Source organism: Monodon monoceros, unplaced genomic scaffold, assembly GCF_005190385.1.
Source record: "Monodon monoceros isolate NGI ecotype Baffin Bay Population unplaced genomic scaffold, NGI_Narwhal_1 Super_Scaffold_18, whole genome shotgun sequence".
NCBI lineage: Eukaryota > Metazoa > Chordata > Mammalia > Artiodactyla > Monodontidae > Monodon > Monodon monoceros.
Window position 1 is genome coordinate 120,052,583 of NW_021703774.1, and position 24,227 is coordinate 120,076,809.

Below are 24,227 nucleotides of genomic sequence, written 5' to 3' on the forward strand. Positions count from 1 at the left end.
TTTAAAAGCACCTAGGATGATTTAAAAGCTAAACGAAAAAAAGTTGCAGGCGATTACATAACAATAAACTATCCTTGTAAAGCTCAACCGTTTATCAAAGTTAACATACATGTACACAAACTAAATTTTTAAAAGCAAGGGAATAAACCCAAAATACACGAGAGTGTTACCTCTGGAGGAAAGCAAGGGAATGGAATGGGAAAAGACAGGTAATTTTAACAATACTAGCAATATCCTAGTTCCAAAATTGCTGGTTGGTTTCCACGTGTACAATGCTTATCTGGTATACCTATTTACGTACCCCCCAAAAATAAGTGTTTAAACGACATCCAGTGTCCATGGTGACAGAACAGAGTTCTCGAGCCTTTATTAAAATAACTTCTCCAGAAACACGAAGAGCCCACTTCACCTCACCCTCTTAATGCAGGAAGAGCAACCCGCCTTTGCCAGCACATCACCGTCACTTCCGCCCCCGCCTCCCTAACTCCGCCCATCTGAGCAGAAGTACTTTCCTTTCGGGTCCTCCCGCCTGTAGGGGGCTCTCCGAGGCTTCTAGTGCCACGGAGGCCTCCCTCCTAGGCTGTCCCGGCGGCGCCTGTTAGTTTAGCTCAGAGAATTTATTTGCATTGTAAGTCTTTCGGCTAGGAAGAAATCTCACAGGCATCTTTTTCTGGAAAATAACGTTCAAACTCAATCCAGGCCGAGTGTTCTCACTGTCAAACCCTGTCGCAGTGATGGGAAGGAGTCAGGCAGCGTGGGGACAGCCCCGGAGTGCCCAAAGTCCCCGGCCCGCTTCCTCCTGTGAAGACGCAGCTGCGGGTGGCTGTGGTGGCGGTGTTCAAGATGTCGACCAAGAATTTCCGAGTCAGTGACGGTGACTGGATTTGCCCTGACAAAAAGTGAGTTTATGAAGGGTCCCGAATTGGAGCGGGGTTGATCGGTAGAGGCTTTCTCGAGTCGACTGGGCATCTTCCGTTTTTACGGTCTCTGGTACTACCAGCCGGGTGGCGGCGGCGAATTGCCGGCTCCCGGGCGGGAAGGAGGCTCTTAGTCTCCTCACTATGAGGTCTTTCGGGAGCCTTTGTTTTGAGTATGTCTCCAGCGTCTTCTAGATCATGTCTCTCCAAGCCAGCCCGTCATTTTCGGGAACGAGATGGCCGCCCTTTTGCCCCACACTCCACCCCCCGCCCCCGGCCAAGTTTCAGCGGTAAGGATATCTCCCTAACCGTGGCCACCTCGGTGTCTGATCTCCCCCACGTGACTTTTCCCTGCAGAACTTGATTCTTGTTCGCGGAAAGCGTTCGTTTCTTGAACTCATGTTTTTGCTTCTCATAATTCACCTTTTTTTTTTTTTTTTTCTCCAATTTAAACTTTCCTTACTGTTGATACTTTTTTCTCCCGAACACTATCCTCTTTTGGTTGGGGACATTCTGATTTTTTTTTTAATGACCTTTAATCACCCCACAAAAATTGGACCTTTCGCCTCGTTAGAGCCGAAACACATGAGGCCTGTGTTTTTGCCTGCTCAGCCCTGGAGAATGCCTGCTTCAAAGAAGCACGTGTTTAGTAACTCTGCTGAAACCAGTGTGCTCTATTAAATTGTTAGTACTATTTTATTGACGGGTCCTCAAGTAGGTCTGCCTATTTGGAGAGATACGAAAATTACTCCGGAAGGTAATTGTCAGAAAAATGGAATGCACAACTCGTTCCAAAAAAAACATTTGATTTCTTGTCTCTAAGCTAGCCACAGATAGCATGTGGAGTTCATGGTAGTAAAGAGTAAAAGCTTTGAAGCAAATAAACCTAGGTTTAATTCCAGTCTTATTGCTTACAGATCATGGAACTTTAAATAGGTTATTTAACTTTGCTTAAAAAAAAAAAAAAAACCTAGTGTGGAAGAGCTCCCTTACAGGGATATAACATAGACTGTATGTGTAGAGCAATAAAATGAAGCAAATACTGATTGATAGCTATGGATAGTAGTTTTAAAATCAAATGTCAAAGGAGAATAAGTCCTTATTTCCCCAGCATTTGTCTTCTATTCATATTTTAAGCAGTTTAAGTGAAACATCATTTTTTTTACATAAAAAATTGATGGCTCTCGATTGCATAAAGATTAAGATGACTTGAAGGGTCTGAAGTCTAACCATTTTGAATAGAACAAACAAGTGACTTTTGTGTTGTTGGTTACTTGTAGAATAATGTGCTTTTGACAGTGTCATTAATGACAGTATACTCAAATATTTGAGGTAGGTTTTTGTAAGAGTGCATTTCAACTCAGTTACAGATATATGAACAGGGTAACTTCTACAATGTGTATAAATCCAGAAAACATTTTCGGAATATATTTTTAATGCTTATTGGAGTCATAAAGATATTCTTTAGGGGGGAAAAAACAACCTAAAAATTAATTGGAGTGCTTCAGTTTAGTGTCCATTCTATATTTCACAACTTTATTTCATGCTAGTATAACACCTAAGAAATAATCAGCATTTTAAAATTTAATCTGTACATGTTATTCAGAGCACTTAGCATGCTTTTACTGACATGCAGATGCACTGTGAAGACCATGTTAGTGAACCCAGTAAGTTTTTTGTTTTCGTTCATTAAATATCAGTATAAAGTGATAGGTTACTTGATGTATTGAGATTATTGGTTGCAGTTTTTCAGCCAGGTTTCAGAGGTTGATAAATATCCCCCAAAACTCAGTTTTCTTTTAATTATTGAACCTATTTATATTTTTAGTCCGTACAACCTATCTCCCTTTGTTTTTTACCATTCCACCTCCTATTTCTAACAAGAGTATTTTATTAAGATCTGTGAAGCCGTATCTGACTTAACTCATTTTCTCCCCCTTGGTTCACCCTTAGGATTTTGTATTTCTTATAATTCTTATTGTATAATCTTATTTTCTATACGAAGAATTACTTTAAAGTGTTTTTGAACCGCCGGTGCTTCATCAGTAATTGTTCAAGTGGACTCACATCTCACTTAAGCTTTGTGAGGGGATTTCATTATAATTAACGATATGTGCTAATAGGACACTGAGGCACAGAGATCCTCAGTGACTTACCAGGATCACATAATTGGTAAGTGAAAGATTGGAGTTTCTTATCCTCGACTTGTGACTTCAAATCTTGTATTTTTTCCACCTAAATTGTGAGGGTTGGTTTTTGGGGGTTTTTTTGTTAACATTGACATTAACATGAAAAGAGATGGTGGTAGAAGTTCTGGACCCAGGTATATAGGGAGGACACATTAAAAAGTTGTGTAATAAGGTTTTTTTAATTATATAAGTTTAGTAGATGTCTGTATAAATACTTTTTACTTTATTTTCAGATGTGGAAATGTAAACTTTGCTAGAAGAACTAGCTGTAATAGATGTGGTCGAGGTAAGCATTTAAGGAAGCTTCCTTTAAGACTGTGTATACAGATCATTTCTTTATTTTCCCAGATTCATACTTCATTTTTCTATTCTTCAGAGAAAACAACTGAGGCTAAGATGATGAAAGCTGGAGGCACTGAAATAGGAAAGACACTTGCAGAAAAGAGCCGAGGCTTGTTTAGTGCTAATGACTGGCAGTGTAAAACGTATGTGTTTCAAATTATCGTCCTCACTTTTTCCCATAATAATATATCTAGCCACTACTTGTTAATATTACCTACTCTTACTAGTCACATTGACAAGCCAAAGTAACCTTTAAATTAAAGGTCTGTTGATTATTATTAAGTATATATCTGACATAGTTTAAAGAACTTTTAAATTCTATTTTTTAATGGTAATATTAGTTGTTACTAAGATGAATTATGTATACCAGTAAACAGATTCTTAAGGTGAGCTAACATTCAAAAAAAAAAAAAAAAAAAAGAGGGAAGGGTATTTAAAAGCACTAAAACCTATTTCTGTTAAAAAAAATCTCAAAAACTTTTAGCCCATTAATGTGAAATATACCACAAAATTTATTTTTCCTGTTTGCACAGTAATTTTAGAATCATAAGTTGCATACCGTAGATAATTATTCCTAATTAGGTAGGTTTCTTAATATTTCTGGTTTTCACATGCTGTATTGATTTTTCCAATAGCCATCTTTTCTGTTAAGCAGATGAATCAAATACACATGAAAGGAGACTGAATCAGAAGAGGGTCTTACACAAATTTCTGGTCTTACAGATACTAAGTTAGTATTAGATAACTTTCCAGCAAGATTAGTTGCTGAATTTGGGATCCAGTGCTTGAACTGATTCTGCAAAACAAAATTTTTTTAACATTATTTGGAAGGTATAACCTCACTCTTGAGGTGAATTTGGAGACTGGGAAATTAGTAGAACCTTTCGTTTAAAGTGGTATCTTTTCCCCCCATGATGACAGACTCTCTATAGATATAATTTGTCATTGATTTCTCATAAAATGACAAAGGCAGCCTTCATGCTGTATAGGTTTCGCTTCTCTGCTTAAGTAGTTCAGTCTGTTGGAACCATACTCTCTCCAGAATACGTACATTGGTACATTTTCTTTGTAGCATCCTTAGTACACATTCCTTTATGATAGTTCACTCTACTTTTTATTTTAAAATTTTAAAAATTTACTATTTGTCTTATAGTCTACTAATTTGATATTTTTCACTTTTAAAGTTGCAGTAATGTTAATTGGGCCAGAAGATCAGAGTGTAACATGTGTAATACTCCAAAGTATGCTAAGCTGGAAGAAAGAACAGGTAATATTCAAACGCAGTCCAACTAAATGATTTTAAAAGAACTAAACATTGAAATTAATAATTGTACCACTTCATAAGAGGACAGTAAATGAAGATTGTTTATTCTGCCCTTTTTTTGCGAGGGGGGGCCGCCACGTTGGGTCTTTGTTGCTGCATGTGGGCTTTCTCTAGTTGCGGCGAGCGGGGGCTACTCTTGTTGCGGCACATGGGCTTCTCATTGCGGTGGCTTCTCTTGTTGCAGAGCACAGGCTCTAGGCACGCAGGCTTCAGTAGTTGCTGAGCATAGGCTCAGTGCTTGCTGCACGCAGGCCCTAGAGTGTGCAAGCTTCAGTAGTTGCAGAGCATGGTCTCAGTAGTCGTGGCTCACGGGCTCTAGAGCGCAGGCTCAGTAGTTGTGGCGCACGGGCTCAGTTGCTCAGCATGTGAGATCTTCCTGGATCAGGGATCAAACCTGTGTCCCCTGCATTGGCAGGCAGATTCTTAACCACTGCGCTAGCAGGGAAGTCCCTGCCCTTATATTTTTTTCCTTGTTTTATTTCCCCTCATCCACAAAGTCATCTTTTGTTTGATAATTTCACAATTTACAAAGTACAGCATCAGGAGGCCTTATCCTTACAAGTAGTCGACATTTAGTTTTAGAAATGCTTTATTCCTCACTCTTTGCTCTGCTGGTCTAAATGTTTGTTATTAGTAATGATAGGGTAGTACCATTTTTTTAATTCATTTGATATCCTAGTATGACAAAAAGCATGGGGCACCATTTAAAGTAATTGTCTAAAGTTTAGGCAATAATTACCAAATTTGGCTATACATTAGAATCATTTGAGAAACTCTAAAACTCCAGATTCCAAAACAGAACTATCAAAGCTCTTTCCGGGTGAGTCCCAAAAACCTGCAGGTGATTCAGATAGTGTTTGGTAATCATTGGCCTAAATAATAACCTATCATTGGCTCTGTGTGTTGTCAGTGGTGGGGTGAAAATATTTGCTAAATAGAATATAGTTTTCCCATTATCATCAGTTAGTGCAACCACATTATCAGTGTACTTCACATCTGATTTTGTCATTCAGCAACTTGTACAATCAAAGGCTCCATTCTATATATAGTCACCTTGTCAGACCTAGACTTAGTAAACTATTTCCCTGTTTTATTTTCCTCTCTGACTTTAGACAATTCCATGCTCTGTATAGACTAAGACCTTTTAAATAAGGGTCTCCCTTTTTTTCCTTCCCTTACCTCTTTAAGGTTTACATTTTTTCCCCTGTATTTTTAATCTATCCCCCCCACACCCCTCTGGTTGTTTATTCTGTGTCCTTTTTGGTTTTATTTTCGTGGCCGCAGAATGTTGGGGTTCTTCAAGGTCCAATTCCTGAGCTCTCTTTTTTGCTCTATATTTTCTAGGCATTTTCTTCTAAGCCCTAAGTTTAAGTGAGCATTGGCACACCAATGAGAACCAAATTTATGTCTCTAGCTCAGACTTGTTTGACCTGTATATTCAGCTGCCTATTCAGCATCACCATGTAAATGTCAGACTCATTATATCCAAACTGAATTCATGATTTTCCCCCAGGACGTGGCCCTCTTTTAGTGATCTCTTTCTCATGATTAGTACCACCCACCATATGCTTGTTATATAAACCAGAAACTTAGGTGTCCTTCTTAATAACTCCTTCACCTCTCCTGTACCCCAAAAGTCTTTTCCATCATTACCCTGGGCAGAGATACCACTATATCCTGTTTCTTGGAAAAAGAGCCATCTTGTTGGTGTCTGTACATACTCCCCTCCTGCTCAGTTGCAGCCAGGGTTTTTTTTTCCAAACTAAAAACTCCATTTGTGTAAAACCGTTTTTATTGCTTTTAGGATAAAGTCCAAAATCTTTTAACAGTTTTAAAAATTGTAATTCCTAAAAGCTTTTTATTTATTCACATTCTCTTTGACCTATTTTGTGACTCCTTTAAAAGTTTCACTAATGCAAGAGCTGTAGTCTAACAACTGAAGTTGTCAAAGTTTGATAACCTCACTTTCCTTTACTCATTATCTTTTTTCTGTCATTCCGGTGTCTTGACTCTTTCCCATCTCCCCATATATAAGTAGTTGTCTTTTGCTGGTCACTGTTGAAGATGTGAGCTAATACGTACTGTTGCTCTCTAGTTTCTCTTTACTATTTGTTCTGTTTACTAATTAATCAAAATACAGAATCATAGAATTTTCAAGTTAGTGTATCAGTTCTTCCTTTGAATTACATGTTATATTCATCCCCTTTTCTCTCATTTCCATTGTCACAACCCTAATTCAGGCCAGTTTTAAATCTGTGTTTGATCCTTTACTGGTCCTTGCTCATATTTTTCATTTTTTGAGACAAATTTTAAGATATGATTTTTATTTTAACACTTGCTAAAAGCATACAGAGGTTCTTGGTTGCTTGTGTCATCTAAATTGTATTATAAAGGCTTTAAAAAAAAAAAGCAAAACTCATTCTTTAAATGGTACCAGAATTGTGGCATTTCCTATACTAATATATTGAAGAAGTATTTTTTGGCCATTGGGCATGTGCTGGGGATACTTGAGTGAGCAAAATAGACATGTAAAGGCAAGGATTAATGAAGTCGTCTTTGAGAGAGCAATGTTTAAGCTAAGAAGTGAAAGTAGCAAGTTGAGAGATCACTGTAAGCAAGAACAGTTTGTGTGAATCAGGCCCTGAGACTTGAAAGAATTTAGCATATTGGATGAATTCCTAGGAGCTCCAGAAATCACTTCAGAAATAGGCAAAGGCCATGTAAATCATGGTAAGGAGTTTTATTTTATTCTAAATATAATGGGAAGTAACTGAAGGATTTTTAGCAGGGAGTGACACATCTAATTTTCTTTAAACATTACTGGTTTATGGAAAAAGAATTAGGGGGTAGGAGTGGCAAGAGTGGAAGCAAGAAGACCAATTTTTACAATATTCCCTGAAGAGGTTCAAACCAGTAGAATGAAGGAAACACACATAAATAAGCCAGTTATTCCTCTAACTCACTTATTATTCAGTAGAAATGATACTGAAGTTTTTTTTTATGATAGAGCTATATTTTCCACGTATAGGGAAAGAGTTTGTGAGGTGTATTTGTTGTATGGGTTCAAACAGCATACCTTAATAATCTCTTTATTGTTAGCAGATTGTTTAGGTTCTTTTTTATGGCCTATGTGAGTGAACATGAAAATAGCTTTGTATTTGCTATCAAACTCACTTTAAAGTAATTTTACTTACATACCTATGCAAAATCTACCTATATGAGTTACAGTTCACTTTCTAAATCTTGGTATAATTGATTCTTTAGCTCCCCATATTTGCCATACCATTTTTTAGCTTTAGATTACTGACTAAACAAAGACCTCTACTAAAAGCCTTTTAAATAGGATTTTAATATAGGATTGTTTTAATATGTTTACATTTCCACAAATAAATAGTCCAGTTTATCAGGCATTTTTCTGCACTGGCCTTAAAAACAATCATTCTGTTGTATCGTATTTTTTCTTTTTTTTTCTTATGTGAATCATTTTCCATCTAGATCCTGTGATTTTTTTTGTCTTAATTTTTCACCAACTTCAAAGTATTTTGAGGTTTAGGTCTTTACTATTAGTCATCTCTTACAATTTGTTTATCAAACAACTTGTACCTTAGTCTCAGGACATACTGATATAATATTAAACATATATGTAGAGACAGGAAGTTGTATTGTTGAATTATAACTTTCTACAGTGTTTATATTCCAGAATTAACATTGAATTTGAGCTGTTTTGAGGTGAATATATACCCAGTTGTACTTGTTTCTGTTTCTTTATATTTGATACTCTGAAAAACTAGAGCCAAGAGTTTACTAAGGAAAAGTTGTTATTGGTATTTAAGACACTTTTCACTTTTGTATCATATTCATAAAAACAAAAGGAAATTCTTGTGTATTACAGTTGGAGTCTATTTTGTCTCCAGAACAAGGGAGGAGGAGGAGGAAAAAAGGGATGATATAAAGTGATATCCAAGGATAAACACTGATACATTGCAGTTTTCACTGGTACAAAGTACAGTGAAGAAAGGAAGGATTTTGTATTAATGTGATTTTTTTTTTTTAAGAAAGTTAATTTTATTACATTATTTTGTTGGGGCAATTACATGCTCTCTACTATTTGTTTGTGGCTCTTTTATGAAATGATGAGAGGGTAATTGATGAGGTTTTTTTTTTAATGTCCGTGATTGACAGATTTAAAGTCACAAATCTTGAATTTTTAAAAAATACTTTTTTATCTATAAGTTTATTTAACGTTTTGCTGGTTCATTAAATCCAGGAATCACTCTGTGTGCTGGTACTGTTCTGAAATATGAGGTAGTTAGATTATGTTACTTTTAACCACATCTCCATCTGTCAGTCTAAATTGTAGATGTTAGTTGTGACAGCAAACAGTGATGGTTTGCTGATCCTGATTGCTTTTTAGTAGCGTATTTTCAGTTGGGAAGTTACTGACTTCTTCAGAAAACCTGAGTGACTTTTAACTGTATTTAAAACCAATTTGGATGTCCTTTATTGTGTCATTATATTTGTCTATATAATTAAAAATTTTCCAAGCTCTAGCTACATTTTAGCCCAGCAAAATTTCAGTTATCAAAAGATTTCAGACCATTTTCAACTAGTAAACAGTAAAATTTGTTAGTTGGTTCTTATTGAACCCACTTCTCCCGAAGAATTAGGATAAACTACAGAGGAAAGTCTTTTTAAAAGTTGGTTATAGCAGAGGTTTAAGGAGCTGTTTTCCACTCATATATTCCATGCATTACTGAAATCATATAGGACATTTTGAAATTGAGAAGAGCTGTAAGTGTAGCCACGGGACTTTTCCAGCTATGGTATATAACTTTGAGACTTCTCTATAGTGATTTGGTGGGTTTTTTTTTTTAGACCAGTAATTTATTAAAGGGATAGACAAATGTCTTTGATAAGATTTTCTTTTTTTCTATTGCTTGTAAGTGATTCTGACATGTTTTTGTTACTTTGATGAATTGTTATAACAGTATATGCCCCCCCTTTTTTAGGATATGGTGGTGGTTTTAATGAAAGAGAAAATGTTGAATATATAGAAAGAGAAGAATCTGATGGTGAATATGATGAGGTAAGCTATACATTAGTGTGCAGGTTGAAAGCAGCTTAGAGAAACATGTTAGAAAATACCTTGCAAAAGGAAACTATTAAATGTATCTCATTTTTTAAGTACACTTTGAGTCTTTTACAGCAGCTTACCATTTTGTAGGAAATCCTAATGGACTTAAAACATATAATTGACGTAAAAATGTATGTTAACCAACATAAAAATGTATATTAACCTAAATATATAAAAGTAATTTCTTTGAAAAAAAGTATTTATTTTAACAGTTTCAGCTAACAGAAGTATTATGAAACTTTTTCTATAGTTTGGACGTAAAAAGAAAAAATACAGAGGGAAGGCAGTTGGTCCTGCATCTATTTTAAAGGAAGTTGAAGATAAAGAATCTGAGGGAGAAGAAGAGGATGAGGATGAAGATCTTTCTAAATATAAATTAGATGAGGTAAATTATTTCCTTATATTTCCCCTTTGTCTTATTCAGGCTATGGGATAACATGTGAATGTCTTTGACAACCTTTGGCCCATGGTGAAGATGTGTTCTCCAATGTAATCATTTGTTTTCACAAAGATTTTGAGCTTCTGCTCTGCCAAGCATTATTCTGACTCCGGAGATACAAAGTGACTGAGACACAACCACCCTTCTCTTAAGGGAACTTAAATTCCAGAGGGTGAAGGGCATAAATGAAAGATAATTTAAATAGCAATACTGTGGTGTAGACACATGTTGTGATAGCAGAGCATTAGAAGAGCTACTTTGGCTTTAGTGGTTGGGGGATTTCTGAGGCAGTGGAATTTGAGCTGAAATTTGAGTGACAGAATGATATGAAGGAGCCTGCTGTAAGAGCTGGGGTCGGAGCACTTTTAAGGCAGGGAGGACAGCAAATAAAGTTTCCCCTAGCAGGAAACAAGCCAGCACCATCCAGAAAATCATACATAGGCTAGTGTGGTTAGAGCAGAGGGAAGAATGTAATGGGGGGGTCAGCAGCCACATTAGGTCTGGTGATGTTTTTTCTGTGGGGCCTGAGTGTAAAATTTTATGGATGAATAGATCCAGATTAAGGGTACTTTGGGGACTGAGCATAGGATGCCCTTGAATGTAGCTGAACAAATCAATGCAAAACAAGTTTTAAAAACAAACAAATAAGGTATATTTATCTGATCTGTGTTTTAGAGTGATGACTGTCAACATATTGAGATACTTGGGAGGCAGAATGGATTCGCAGTTAGGGAGACTACCTAAAAGCTTATGGTAGTATACTAAAGAATGAAGTTCTGAACTAAGACTGAGGGAGCTGGATTCAAGAACTTTTAAGGGAGTAAAACTGAAAATTCTTGACAGCTCATTTGGAAATACATTGTGATGAAAAAGAAAATGAGTATGACTTCTACATTTACTTCTTTAACTGTCTGAGACAGTCATTAAGTCTCTTTAGCTGAGATGAGGAATGTAGTAGTCAGATTTCAGGACTGAGAATGAATTTGCTGAGGTGTTAGCTATATAATAAATCCATATGGAGATGTCCAGTACACAGAACTGTTCATCATTCCTAGATAGCATGGATATCTAAATGTCTAAATATAATTGACTCTGAGTTTTCGTTAGGATGAGGATGAAGATGATGCTGATCTCTCAAAGTATAATCTTGATGCCAGTGAAGAAGAAGATAGTAATAAAAAGAAATCTAATAGACGAAGTCGCTCAAAGTCTCGGTCTTCACATTCACGATCTTCATCACGCTCATCCTCCCCCTCCAGTTCAAGGTCTAGGTCCAGGTAAACGGGTACAGGTCAAGGGTAACACCAGTCAAAATGTCAGTATCTAACTTCTTTACTTATAAATTTTGTTTTTCTTGATTAAATAAGCTTTCCTTTTATTTCAGAGTTTTCATTCAAGTCATCTTTTATAAGATAATTTTTTCTGTCTTAGTGCCATGAAGTTATTGTCCAGTATTTTCAGAAATACAAAATTTTAATATGAAACTTCCTTAGTTCCATTTTAACACCATGCCTTTTATTAAAATAGACTTTAAAAATTCAATTAAATCATTATATATAGTGATACTGAGTTATCTAAGGAGATGGTTTACATTTAGAAATTTTAACGTAAATAAAGTGAAGATTTATATTTCCACTGATGATTTTAAACACTAGTACAAAAATTTTCTAGGCATTTAAGTTGTTGCTTACTACACAGTGTTTTATTTGGTATATGTGTTCTGAATAAAGAAGCAAATTCATCTGTATTCTATTATCTTAATGCTTATACTTTAGAGCTGTCCAGGAATAAATCAGAAGATTTAATTTGTGTTGTACTTGAATATTATTTTGTTAGTAATGTAAAGTTTTAATTGAAAAGTCCCTCATTGTGCAATCGACAATAAAAATGAAGTTTTGGTTGAGAAAAAGCAGTACCTTATGTAAGCAATCTTCCCTTGAAGAACTATTTAGTTAAGTGAAACTATGTGCAATGAATTTTAACTGTATTGGGGAATAAAATATTAGCTAATTGAGTAATTAATAATTAGATAATTGTTAATTGAGTACTGTAAAGGCTGAAAACTTAAAAGAGTGATTATAAAGATAATTTTAAGGTAAAAATTATTGTTTTTCTGCAGATTATTATTTTCAGGGACAAATTAAGTGTATAAATTAAATGAAATTTATTTCATTTCTTGACTTTTTAAATTCAAATGGACCATATCTCCCCTATGTCATTTTTCAGTAATATAATTACGTAAAACAGTGACAGGATTGTCAATGTAGTTTCTCTTTAATTCTCTAACCTTTGAGTAAACAGAAAAACCTGTGGATTTAAAAATGTACACATATCAACATTTAAGCTTTATGCTAGGTAGTGACTAAGAAAATAGAAGGATTTTTAAATTGGAAAAGGGAAATTGATGGAAATATTTCACAGAAGTTAAATATAAACTGCAACATCCAGTATTCCTGGATGTGTAAGTCCCGGGATACTTTCAAATATTTGTGAACATATAAAGTATTCAGTGTTAATAAAGTGATAATGCTGAACGTTTTTATTTGTACAATCTCGAATGATTTTTAGAGAAGTTTTGTCAAACTTGGAAAGTAATAGTTGATTATTTTCAAAAATTATTACCTTAAGTTTTGACATAAGTATTAATACAGAATAAAAGTTTAAAATAAACCTTAAAATACTGTATTTTGAAAATATATGTCCCAAATAATATTCTTACTATATGAAAATGAATTCTAATACATATTTTTCTTTCAGTGTTCGTATCACAAAGCTTAATTAAATGGTCCTGGAAAAAAAAAATCCTTCCATGTTGTTCCAGGTCCCGTTCAAGAAGTTCTTCCAGTTCGCAGTCAAGATCTCGTTCCAGTTCCAGAGAACGTTCGAGATCTCGTGGGTCGAAATCAAGGTGAATGAGGTAGCTTCTCTCTGTAAAGCAGAGAGAAAAAATATTTAAAGGCTGCAGAAGGCGTTGCTTTTTTTCCTCTTATTTTGCTTCTACTTGTCAATTTTATTTTAGCATTAGAAAACTAATGCACTTGCCTCAGCTTAATTTTCTCACCGTGAGACGTTTCCATTGCCAGCAGTGTGCCAAGACATTCCCATGATTGAATTAACATGGTTATTTTGCATTATGCAAGGTTTGCTATTTTTGTGCTAAACTGTGATGAAGTAGGAAGATGGAGCCAAGTCTTATCACCAAATGTCTGTTCATTAAAGTTATTTTGCAGTAGTAGTTAAAATAAATTGAGATATGGAAATAAACAGTTTACTCCATATTTTAAAAGGAAGAAAAAGAACTGCCTCAAAACAAATTTTGTTTTGCATGGCAATTGTTTCAATATTTATAGAAACAATTTTGTCATTTATATTAGATGAAGTTTCTGGAGGGTTTTACTTTCATTTATCTGTAATATAACACAGAATATTGTACACAGTATGTATAGTATGTAAGAAATATAGACACTTCTTAAATTCCACAAATTAAATCAAGAAGTTTGGTTGGTTAGTCTAAGTAGGATGTGATCTTAAAGTAAGCATTCTTGTTAACTTCAGGTTGCATTTAGTTAGATCTGCAGAGGGAAAAAAATTTGTAGAGAAGCAAGTGAGAAACTAGTTTTTAGTCTCTTGAAGTTTTTTCTAGTCTTGGTCAAAATATACTGCCTTTCTTTTTAATTTAATTTGTTTATCTATTAAAGGCAGCTAACATGAATAAGAGAACAACGAAAATTCCTCTTGTGTGGAACTACACTGAAGTGTAGTGGTAGCTATTTTGGTAAAAATAATTGCTTAATAGCTTATTTTAGAGCCAATCTGTAGCATTAGAGGGCAACTGTAATTTGAGAACATTAAGGAGAAAAGAATGATATGCACACTTGTATTAAGCCAATACAAAATAGAGAGCAAGTGAGATCATTGTTATTATGTATTATCAATGTTTCATTTCTTTTATCTGAGTGCTTCTTAGGTGAAGATCCTTAAGTCCTAGTTCCCTTTGGGAAGCACTTTAATTAAGGTTTACAGAACAGCCTTCATAATTCTTTACAAACATTTTTTTCATTGCTTATAACTTTCCAAAGAATTCTCCTTTTGGGCTTTCTGATTTTATTTTAAGCCCAAAGGTGAATTTTTTGGGAAGTTTGAGCTAAATTACTTCAACCAAAATATGTAAATGAAGAAAAAAATTGTATTTAAACATTTGTGCATTTACCTCTGCCTGAAACATGTGAATGTCAACACTTCATACTTCATGGATAGTAATCCTTCATAAAAATAAATATTGTTAATATAAATCAAGTTTTAAAGTTATTCATTTTATTTTCCTTTGAATACTTAGCGATTTAATAGCTACTGTTCTTTGTCATTTTGTTTTGTTCCCCTATCCCTGCTTTTTCTACAGCAGCTTAACTAATAAGTTGCATAATTCCACAGCAAATTGTTATGCTTACTTTCCTCAGGAAGTTGTATGATACATATTTTTTCCCCAAATGGAAGGATGTAGTTTCTAGACATAAAGTCATGCAAATGCCCACCTGGTAGCTTTGCTATTTATGTATACTTTAAAATGAAAGCCTTAAATTTTAAAAGAAGTATTTAATTCTACTTTAATACATTAAGCTGGTTTTTAATTGTAAGTAATGAGCACTTATCTTAGAATTTTTTAAAGTGATGAAATTAAAGTAAATTGTTTAAGTAGAATTATTTCATGGTTGAACCAGAGGTCTTCTGTTGAGTAAGCAGTAAGTATTCTTCCTTATAAAATTTTTATAGTTATAAATTCTGTTTGTTTATTTTTGGAGCTATTAACTAAACCATCTGCCTGATTTCTTCTTTTAATGAAATGTTTGATTTGTTTCTCAATCAATGAAGATCCAGCTCCAGGTCCCACAGGGGCTCTTCTTCCCCACGAAAAAGATCTTACTCAAGTTCATCATCTTCTCCTGAGAGGAACAGAAAGAGAAGTCGTTCTAGATCTTCTTCATCTGGTGATCGCAAAAAAAGACGAACAAGATCACGGTCACCTGAAAGGTTTGGGTTTCTGTAGAAATAAGAATGGGTGTTCTTAAGTGTGTTTAATAGAGTAACTGAACTTCTCAGTAAAGGATTAGATTTTCATTATCTCCTTCGTTCCCACTTCAAATTATTCTTTTCAACTTTGGACTTGAAAAAACAGATAATTACTTTGTTTATCCTTTGTTCTTTGATCAGGTTGTTTAGAAAAGATCAAACCACTCTCTTCCACTATTTGATCATTTTGTTTAAATTTTTATTTTCATATATAATTATTATAGCCAACTCTCGGTTATTTCTGTCTCTTAAGATTTTAATTCAGAAGGTGTGTGTTGACGTAATTTAGAGGTTGATTTTTATCAGTATTAATTTATGCTCTTGATTTTACATTAAATATTAGAAACCGTAGGATTCTAGGGCATCTAATAAGAAAATTAACTATTACAGATCATTGGAAATCTGTCCTAATTTAAATATGTATAAATGCATTTCCACAACAATTTATTGTTTCATGCCCTTTATAAGGAAATTGTTCTTGTAGCTAATACATTTTTCATCTTTCAGTCCAAATCCTTTTTTTTGTAGAGAAAGACCTTTACTAGATTACTTTATCTGTGTTGACATTTTTAAAAGTGGGAAAGTGTGTCATCTGTCAGCCTTTTCTGCAGCAGGCTAATTATTCGGATTTATTATTTTTCTCTTGGTTCTCAATGTCTACATAGTCATTTTAATGGCTTCCTTAATAATCTTGGAAATTTTTATATCCTTTCAGCTTGTGAAAGTAAGGATTAGATAAAATCTGATTTTTGCTGTGTTCAGTGCTAGGATTACCCCTCCTTGTACATAATGACTGGTTTTGCATCTTCCCATTTTGGAGTTTAGATATTAAGGTTACACACAAGTAGTCTCATTTCTGTGCATTTGTTCCTTTGTAAGAAAATTACTCCATACTTCAATGAAACTCATTCTGTTGCTTTTTTTCCACGTCTGCAAATTTTTATCTTAGCCACATATAATCCCCCTAGTTTGTTGTCATCTAAACTTAATGAACATGTTCTCTATTCCATAAGCCAGGTGATTGGTGAAAACACTAAACAACCCTGAGCCCAGGGCCAACCCCTCGGAACACCACTACTTTACCCAGGTTGATATATTGCCTTATTCATATTAGCTGCATGAATATAATCCTGTAACTAATTGTACAATCATCTTGTGTGACCTAGATTTCCAAAACATAATTATTTATGGATATATATTTGCATACACAGAAGCCTTGCTATATCTATTTTACATATAGACTTACCACATTATATACAGTGTATCACAGAGAACGATTAAGTCACGCTGCCATCACCAAGTTTATATGTCTTTGTTGTATTAATCTGTAGTTTTATACAATTTTGCAAGGCTTTCTTTCATTACCTTAAATAATTGAGAGGTGGCTATATCGAGAGATTTTTAAATTATGATTGCACTGCTACTGGGCTCATATCCAAGGTCTAAGTACTAGTTAATTTTATGTGTATAAGTTTATATCTCAGATTTTAATTATTCCTCTTACCAGTGTAATGAGGTTTAATTTTTCATATTCTCAAAGTCTTACAAATGCTGATATTCAGCTCCAGCTTACCAGATTACCTGCTTTCTCCATTATGTCTTACAGGCACCACAGGTCACCTTCTGGATCATCCCATTCTGGTTCCCGTTCAAGTTCAAAAAAGAAATAATGAATTAAAATTTACATCTTAAAAAAAAAAAAAGTCCAGTACAGTGCATGAAGCATATTTTTTAAGAAGTTGGTGTCTTACTTGGTCAGAAGTGCTAAATCTGCTAGTAGAGGTGCATGCCTTTCATTGCTTTTCAGAACAATACAGCTGTGTTTATTTGTGAAATTAAAAGTAAATGGTATTTTAAGCCATAATGTCCCAAAATAGATGCTTTGTTTATCATTCGTTATTTACAACCATTTGCTTCATTTAAAACCATCTCAGCTATAACAAAGTACTTTGTTTTTTAATTTGAACTCTTGTTTTTCTCATCTCCAAATATGAGCATTACCTAGGCTTGTCTGGACTTTGCGCATGGAAGCAAGACTGTGGTAAAGTAGTTGGAAACAATCTGTTTATGTTGATCCAGGAAAAGGAGTCAACCTGTTTATGTTAACCTATGTTGAAATGATTCTTATTAACTAGTTGTAAAACAGTCAACTGGAAATTTCTTTATTTTAAAATTCCCTACGTTAAGGGTGCCTTAGAATCATTGTTTCTCTTTTATCCAGTTTTACTTTTTGCACCACCAAGTTTAATACAGAAAAGTTTTGTGAATTGGAGAGGAGAAAGGTGTTTATTTCTCCTTTTCTGACACGTAATTTGGAGCAAGAATGCCAAACAGTTCATCTCTACTAATATGGTTGATGAGAAAAACATCTTACTTTAAAATGTTTAATATTTTTAGGAGCTTTGTGTGATATCCTTTAAAAACCTAGTTATCACATTATAGGGTAGACAGTTAAATCATAGTTAATGAGGAACAAATTGAAGAAAGTTTTTGAAGTATATTTCTCTTTGGGTGAAAGACCAACAGACATTGTGAATTTAAGTGAACATTTGCTTTGAGATGTTTAATTTTAAACACATTGCATAAAATTTTCTTCTGAGTTAAAGATGAATGCTTATTTCCTCATGACATAAGCAGAAATAATTGTTCCTATTCACTTGAAATTACTTATGGCTTAAAATACTTTCAAGGTTTATTTCTCAAAATTAAAATCTGGTCATTTGAGCTCTGTTCTGTCTTCTGGTTTTAAAAATGGTTTCTCTTAACAGTATCTTCAGTGACAATGCAAGGTAAGTATATTAAGGGAAGTTGACAGTTGTGCTTGGGAACTTTTTGTCATGGGGATCAGTATCCACATGTTTTGGGTGGGGGTTTTGTTTGTGTTTCCATAATATTAATGTCTACTGCAACTAAAAATTAAAATGTTTTAAGGTACTTAGTAGACAGAGCAAAATGATATTTGCTTTTTTTATTTTGAAATGAGTGATTTTTCTCTTCAACTCACCTAAAGATGAAAGCGAAATAGCTTACGTAGAAATATTTTGATAATATTTTTACAATGAACTTCCCCTGCTTTTTTTATGTCTTAAAATTTTCTTTGCTACATTTACTGTAGGTTGCACAAGAACTTTACTCTCTTGTAATTGTGCCTCAGACTTCTTGAAAGTCCACCTTCTAAATTGCCCATATGATCTTCTAGATTCTACATGTTATCGTTGGTTTATTCTTGTGCTTTCTGTATTTAAAACTTTGGCTGTACTAATAAGTAAATGCAAGGTTATAAATTTAGCTGATAGTAGCTTACAGACAATTCAAATGATTATGATTTTATTTGGTTTAACTAAGCTGTACTAGTTCATTTCGTAAGGAAATGATGCTGTAGACAAATGTAAATAAAGCTTGTGAGTCGAGCATCAAGTGGTGTTTGTTAGAAATAAATTAGAATTTTTAAGCTCTGATTTAATGTTCATTTTTAAGCTATTTACAGTCTGGTTTGTTTTTTGATTGTGCATCTTAAACTCCCTATATTCACTTACCCTTTATGTAAGGTCACCTTATTTTTATATATGAATGCTTGGTTTAAAACATTCCAAAGCCATGATCACTATAACCCTGGGCACTGAGCAATTTTTGTGACTTTTTTAAACAGAAGAGTACCCAAATTAGTTGAATACTTTATGCCAGAACATAACCTTATTCCATGTGGCAAAAAACATGCCATAGTGTGCTTCCATTAAAACTGTCACTTTATAGCACTCAACAAGTATCCCTTTTAACTGCCAAGGGTTCTTAAATTTCCATGTAGAATCCTTCATCTAAACAACATTGAATGGTTGGTATCTGGTAACAAATGTTCAAGTTCAGAGCAAGCTCTAAGCATAAGACCATCTCTAGGCATACTTACCAAGGTAAAACTAATCTTAGATTTTTTTTTTTTTTTCCTCATGTCTTCTTGATATTTGGCATCCACAGCTAGTGTTGTAGATGCTGGTGAGAAGGTAGGGAATTTCTCCCTTCTGCCCCACCTAACAATTTTGACATAATCGTTAGTTGTTTTGTTTTGTTTTTTAATAGAAATAGCATTATAGCTTTCCTGAACTGGAAATAGTTTTATTTCTGGAAAACAGTGGAGAGTTTTAATTTAAAGACAATTTAAGGTATATAATAGTGATTTGCAGGCTAATTCTTTCTGTCACCTTTACATACTATAGTATATCATCCCCTGTCTTACAAAAAGGAAGATTACAGTTTAAGGAAATTAAAAACTTGCCCAAGGGAGCCATAGGAGTAGCATAATGGGGATTCAACCCCAAGTCTGATGGCAGATTTCAGTATTACCTCTAATAACAACCAAATAACATGTTTGAGAAGATAAATGTTAAGCCAAAATGGTCAGATGTTTTTTAATCTGATTTAGTAAGAAGGTGTTAATTTCAGTCATTTATAGGTAGGTAGATTGGTAGACAGGCATACTATTTTGAAATATCTTTAAATATACAGGAAAGTTGCAAAGGTTGTATGGAAAGTTCCCATATACTCCCACCGAGTTTCCACCGTGGTTAGCGTATTACCCTGTGATTTTGTCAAAACTAAGAAACCAACATTCATGTATTACTGTTACTTACAATCCAGATTTTGTTTGAATATCAGCATTTTTCTATTACTCTAATCCAGGATACCATATTACACTTTTTTGTCACATTTCTCCAGTCTCCTCTGGTCTGACAGTTTTTCATTCTTCCCTTGCTTTTGATGACTTTTGACAGTCATGAGGAGTACTGGCTGGGTATACTTTAGAATGTCCCTCATTCTGAGTTTGTCTGGTTTTCCTTGTGATTAGACTGGAGTTGTTGGTTTTTAAAGCAAATACCACAGAGGAAAAGTGCCCTTCTCACCACATCATGTCAGGGATACATGATATTCATATGACATCACCGGGGATGTTAACTTTCATCACTTGATTAAGGTAGAAATTGCCTGAAATCACCATTGTAGTTCATTTTTTTCCCTTAATTTATTCCATTCTTTGGAAGCAAGTTGCTAAGTATAGCCCACCTTCAGAGTAGGAATAGAGAGAATTCAACTCTACCTCCTGTGGGGGAAGGCTGTCTACTCATATTTGTAATTCCTCTGTTACAAAGATTTGTCTCCTATTTATTTACATCTGTATGGACTTCCACATATTTATCCTTTAAGTGAAAGTTCAATGCTATGTTATTTTATTGCTCAAACTGTTCCCAGCTTTGGCCATTGAGAGTCCTTTGACATGCCTCCATTCTCCAATAGAATGGAAGGAAGGAAAGGAAGAATTGTTGAAGAGGGAGGTTTATCATCAAGTAGGTGAGGGAATAGAATCTAGACCTGTGGTGGTGGTAGTAATGATAGCTTTGACCTTATAGTATCAGGAAGGATGAATCCAGGTAGCATTAGAGCCAAGTTTATAGTCACTGAGAGTGACCAGTAAACACAGTTGGGTTTTTTTTCCCCAGCCACATTGAACCACGTGGATACTTACAGGAGGGTAGAGGGTGTTGAAGCATTGCACACAGATAAAAGATGAATGTGTGATAACTCATAGTTCCCGAATGCCTGTATTTAGCAAAATAAAAGGTACTAGCATAAGAAAAGTATTTACAATAACTGGTAACTTCCTAAATACATAAATGAATGATTAAAGTGTATCTAAGATGAAGAATGCTATACAGCATTATCCAAGCGAATAAGAAGACCTGGGGTTTGAAGCTAAAATATATATATGACAACCCCTTTCCCATAATCTCAAATCTAGTGGGGGAGTGCTCTTATAAAAATACTTCATGGTAGAAATAAAGTCTGCTAAAGTGGGAAAAAAATCAGTCTTGTCTGAATGAAGAGGCAAACTCTTAAGGAATTGACTTGAGCAGTCTTGAAGGACAAGTTTATTGAAGAATAAGGTGAGCTTTAATTTCTATCTACACTCTTCCCCTGGAGTCAAAGAACCAGATTTGAATTTTTACATCATGGTACCTGTATGACCTTGGACATCGTTATGCCTCGCACACAAGTATACAGCAAATATTGGCTATTAATTTCACTCCCTACTTATGTTTTCAGTTATTTCATATACACTAATACTCAAATGTTTATTTCCTACTTACTCCTTTCTACAGCACCAGATCCGTTTCTCTCACTGCCTACTGTGTATCTCCTTTTAAATATCAAACAATTCCACCATACCTAAATTCTCCCCATGCAATCTCTCCATCAAAATAATGTATTTCACATCAATAAACACCATTATCAGTGACTTTGGGGATCCTCTTAGATTTCTCTTTTGCCTCCCAACTCCATACCAAATAAATCTGATTTACCCTAAAATCGATATTTCTTAACTCTCAAGCCTGCACTGCTCCATTACTACTATCACTGCTTTGGTTTATGGGCTAAGATAACTACAGTTGCCTCCTAAATGGTCATTTGGCCTCCAGTCCTGTCTGGCATATATAGTAGGTTTTCCACAGTATTTGCTACATGCTATTTAACCAAGCAGTGATCCTTTCATTACTCATACCAGAGTGGTCTTATTAACAAGCAGTTTCTGTTCATGTAATTTCCTTGCTTAACATCTTTCCTATGGGTTTCAGGATTAAACTGAAATCCTTTGTGTCACCGTCCCTTCCCCCAGCCCTGTCAATTCCAGCAAGCTTGGGCACATAGCCTATATAGCTAGCCACAGGAGCCATGCTGAACTACTTGTGATAGATTTTCATCCACGTACAGGCTTCCTATGCCTGAAATGCCCTGCACACTCATTACCATCCCTTTTTCACTTGGACTTCATGACAATTCAGAACACTAGGATGCCACCCCTGGTTCCTGAGTTTCCATAGGAATTAGGTGAATTTCTTGAAAGGCCTTACCCAGTATTTCTGGCCCTTTCAGTGTTCTCTCACAGCAAGCACTCGGTGTTTGGCAAGGGTGTCAGTATCTGTCATGTTTCTTACAAGGTTTTAGTAATTTTTTTTCATCCAGTGCTACTAATGAATGCTTATTCTTTACTGGAAAACATTTGATTGCAGGAGTTTTTTCCCGAAGTTATATCATGACAGCCAGTTACCAAACAGGTCTCAATTTTTTTTTTCTATTAAAATTTAATAGGTCCATTTCTTCACAAGCTGATAAGGTTTGAATTTACTTATCCAGCTATGCTTCAGTGTAGTATAGAATCTAGAAATTGCATGTAAACACTGTTCATTGTCCTCAATGTTATATTTAAAGTATGCCAACTTACGTTTATTGTAAACAGCTTAGATAAGGTTGGAAACAAAGCCTCACTGGTATACATTTTGAAATCTGTTTTAGTTTCTTTTTATATCACCAAGGACAGAAGCACTAAAAATTATTCTGGAAGTAAGATTTTTTTTGTCAATTATTGGTTTTTTCCTAACATGTCTCTGCAAAAATACTAACCTAAGCAACTTTGCTTATGAATTGGTAAATTGAGTTCCTTTAGAATGTATGACTCTTGAACTAAGTGCATTGGGGTGCATCATATGCAAAATAAGCAGTGAATTTAAAAATTAGCCTTAGTGTTCTGGTGTAGGACCAGATAATAGAGGTCAAAATGGTTTAGTGTGTATTAAAATAACTGTCATAAATGTACTTGGGTATTTAGAACAGTAAACGTATTATGTACTACTTATAACCATGTTTAATAAGTGTGGCTTTAAGGCCTTAAAAGCTTTTAATAGAAGAAAATAGTGTAAAATATTATTCATTGATAACTACACCAGTGAAGTTCAATTTACTGGCAAAAATGATTTGGACATTTATTATTAGAAAAGTAAATTATGAGTTATTTGCTCCTTAGTGAAATGAAAACCTGAAAATCAAAAATGGAAGTGGTTTGGATGAAACGAGTCTGACAAATTAGTCTTTAATTATATTTATCCTCTTAGTGACATTATTACCTCTGTATACAATGTACCTGTTGACTTCAAGCCTGCTGAAAATGTTGCCTTTTCAATGATTAAATACTTCACATCAGAATTCTGAGCAGGGAAGATAAATCATCTGCATTCTTGTAATTTGGAATCTGCAGCTATTAGAGCTTAAGAATTTTAATGTGATTCTAGTGACCATGATCAGAGAAAATGAAATATTTGCAACTCTGTAAATGGTGTGGTTGGAATCACAAAATTGCGTTGCCCTATATTACACTGTTCTTAATACATTGGAATCACCAAAAAGGAAAGGTCAAAAAGTGTTTAGTTCATTTTCTACCAGAAATGAAGACCACATAAGTACTTCTAAGTACTAAAACCCTACAATGGAAAAATTTCCCCAAATTAATAAATGAGCTTAAATCCTTTCAATTAAGTTAAATCCTTGAGTTTAAATGCTTCTCACAAAGCACTTGTAGTAGTTATGTTTTAATATTTCACTTGTAGTAGTTCTAATATTTTCCCCAAATTAATAAATGAGTTTAAATCCTTTCAATTAAGTTAAATCCTTGAGTTTAAATGCTTCTCACAAAGCATTCCATATCAAGGTCTAAGCATAGACATGAAGAAAATTAGAGCAGAACTATTCATAATCAAATTGTTTAAAGCCTGTGATAAAGATGAAAAGCAGCCAGAGAAAACGATGTTTATACAGAAATGGTAAGAATGACAGCCAACATTGTCAGAGCAATGCAAACCAGATCGTGCAATTACCAGCCTATTCTATATTTACTCCTTCAAGAATATAAAAACAAACTTTTCAGTTACTCAAAAGCTTTATCTCTAATACAAAATATTGAGATTCTTTTGGCAGAAGAAAACTGGTATCAGAT

General features: G+C 34.4%; 1 protein-coding gene across 2 annotated transcripts; it reads left to right on the forward strand.

Moving 5' to 3' along the window:
* The first annotated feature begins 551 nt into the window (after positions 1-551).
* On the forward strand, positions 552-18,870 carry ZRANB2 (zinc finger RANBP2-type containing 2). 2 transcript variants are annotated; one of them, XM_029231031.1, is made up of 11 exons: positions 552-899; positions 3,340-3,392; positions 3,483-3,591; positions 4,633-4,715; positions 9,782-9,858; positions 10,157-10,291; positions 11,453-11,622; positions 13,167-13,253; positions 15,215-15,373; positions 16,426-16,499; positions 17,019-18,870. In XM_029231031.1, exons 1-10 carry the CDS (start codon positions 844-846, stop codon positions 16,457-16,459), a joined length of 963 nt encoding a protein of 320 aa, XP_029086864.1. In that variant the 5' UTR covers positions 552-843; the 3' UTR covers positions 16,460-16,499; positions 17,019-18,870. The 2 variants fall into 2 exon arrangements, with proteins under 2 accessions (XP_029086864.1, XP_029086863.1); XM_029231030.1 differs by lacking the exon at positions 16,426-16,499 and having other exon boundaries at positions 791-899.
* The last annotated feature ends 5,357 nt before the right edge of the window (positions 18,871-24,227 follow it).